Source organism: Echinococcus granulosus (genome assembly GCF_000524195.1).
Source record: "Echinococcus granulosus chromosome Unknown EG_S00054, whole genome shotgun sequence".
Classification (NCBI taxonomy): Eukaryota; Metazoa; Platyhelminthes; class Cestoda; order Cyclophyllidea; family Taeniidae; genus Echinococcus; species Echinococcus granulosus.
In genome coordinates, this window is record NW_020170434.1 from 124073 (window position 1) to 126052 (window position 1980).

Genomic DNA, 1980 nt, shown 5'->3' on the forward strand with positions numbered 1-1980 from the left:
CTTTACACATGGTCAACACAGACGCAATAAATATTTTTGGAAACACTAAGCGAAACCTCTTTAGCACCTTTTTTTACGATTTTCTTAAAATTTTCCGTTGAATATCCCGTATTTCAGCATTTAACTGCAAATGCTGCCTTAAAGATGAAATGGGTTTTATATAAGGAAACCAGCCATTAGCGCTTAAGTGGGCCCTTTTCTGACTTCCCTTTCAGTCCTGCGTATTTGAGTGGTTGTCGATACTCAATCTGACTAGTTATTGGCCAGCCTTCCAGACGCAAGGACTAACCACTTTCGAGAAGGTTGCCGTCCTGACGTGGGAGGACCTTGAAGAAATTGGCATCATGAAATTGGGTGAGTCTTCAGGCTTTTTAGCCAATCAAATGTGGCTGGCCTGTCTTCTGATTGGTTCCTTTGAGCCAATCAGCTCTTTGTAGTTTATTGAGTTTTGCAAATCTTGTTCTACCTCCTTAAATACCGAAGAGATTTCAATAAGCGATCATAATATTTCGCGTTTTTTAGGTCACCAGAAGAAATTAGTCCTGGCCATTGAGCGTCTTCGAAGAGCACTGTCAAAACGCAATGAAGACCAGTCAGTAGGAACTGATTCTCTCACCCGAATTCGCCAGTCACAGCAACAGCAACATCTACTTTCTTCTCCAAGCCATCTAGGTACTCTCTATTGTTGCATCAGTAGGGCAATGTGTTATGTCAATGCATTTCTTGTTTTCTAGGCAGAATTGGTGAAAGTGTTCTAACAGGCTCAAATAATAAGAGAATTTATTGCATTTTAGTGTTCTTTTACTCAATTGCGGAATGGCAGTTTTCGATAACAGGAGGCTCATTTTCACTGATAGATGGGAGAACCAGTAGGATTTCACCGAAGTAGATATTTTAAACATGTATTTCATCCTGTTGTTGCATTGTCACGTCACACTTAATGTATAGCCTTCGAAGAAAAAACTTTAACATATTAATTTGCCATTATTCAGCTGCACAACCGCTGTCAATAGAGGAAGAGCAGGAGGCGACGATGACAGGAAATCTTGCAGATCTCACGCCACCACCCCCGCCGGGATTTCAAGATCCTCCTCACGTCGTGGGAAAGGGTTCTCTCGACTTCTCACCACCTAGTATCATCAACCCGGGCTCACCCGAGCCCAGACGGATGAGTCACCATCGGCACCATTTCTCGACCAGCTTTCTCACTGATGTTGGACGATTGGGTTCAAATGCTACCTCCAGTGTCGGCGACCCCGGGGGCGAGGGGAGCACAAAATCGGACCCCCTGCCAAGGGTAGGGACATGTGAAGGAGAGGGAGAGGCGGAAGCGGAAGGAGGGATGACAAGTGAAGGAAAGAACTCAAAGGGTCATCAAAGAGGGGCTCAACAAGGATATGCGGAGAGCTTTCTGTCCGTCAGGCAGCGGCATCGAAATGCTGCGGCAGCTGCAATCACCATTCCTGGTGAGAACTTTTTAGGCCAAAATAAATTTCTCAATATTTGTTTAAAATTGCCATTTGTGCATGGCAGATGATAAAAAAACCATTTTTTTGAAACATATTGGCATGAGGTCCTAAGAGATTGTTGCACAGAGTAGAGTAGCGCAGGTGATCCCACGGGTAGCGATGCCACCTTGCCATCATACCCCTGAGTCACCGAAAGAATACGCCTGTCACGTCAACCAATTAAAGGCACCTGCTTCGCCACACATGCATGCCTCTCCTTGTGATAAGCGAAGTTTACATTGTCAAACTTTTCTTCTCTTTGTAGTTTCCGTCGCCAATCAGATGATTCCTCCTCCTACAAGGTTCGTCCTTTTCACCTGTGCTAAAGTCTCCACCCTTACATCTCTCAATCATTTGACTTTATTAGGAGGACGTAAAAATAGCCAAGAAAACATGCTAGTCAACAAGAAAGTAAGTAAAATAAATAAATAAGCATAAAATAGAAGGCAAAAATTGGATCAAAGTGTTGGAG

At 43.7% G+C, this 1980-nt stretch overlaps 1 protein-coding gene across 1 annotated transcript in view; it reads left to right on the forward strand. All coding sequences in view use genetic code 11, as the record gives it.

Moving 5' to 3' along the window:
- EGR_06265 (Caskin-1) overlaps positions 1 to 1980 on the forward strand; it is a gene marked incomplete at both ends in the record, with an annotated part of 7640 nt that overhangs the window by 4095 nt on the left and 1565 nt on the right. The window contains 4 exons of the mRNA XM_024495514.1: positions 216 to 408; positions 523 to 672; positions 993 to 1466; positions 1774 to 1810. Of these exons, the coding sequence (XP_024350037.1) occupies positions 216 to 408; positions 523 to 672; positions 993 to 1466; positions 1774 to 1810 (854 nt within the window). The remainder of the gene's footprint in view (positions 1 to 215; positions 409 to 522; positions 673 to 992; positions 1467 to 1773; positions 1811 to 1980) is intronic.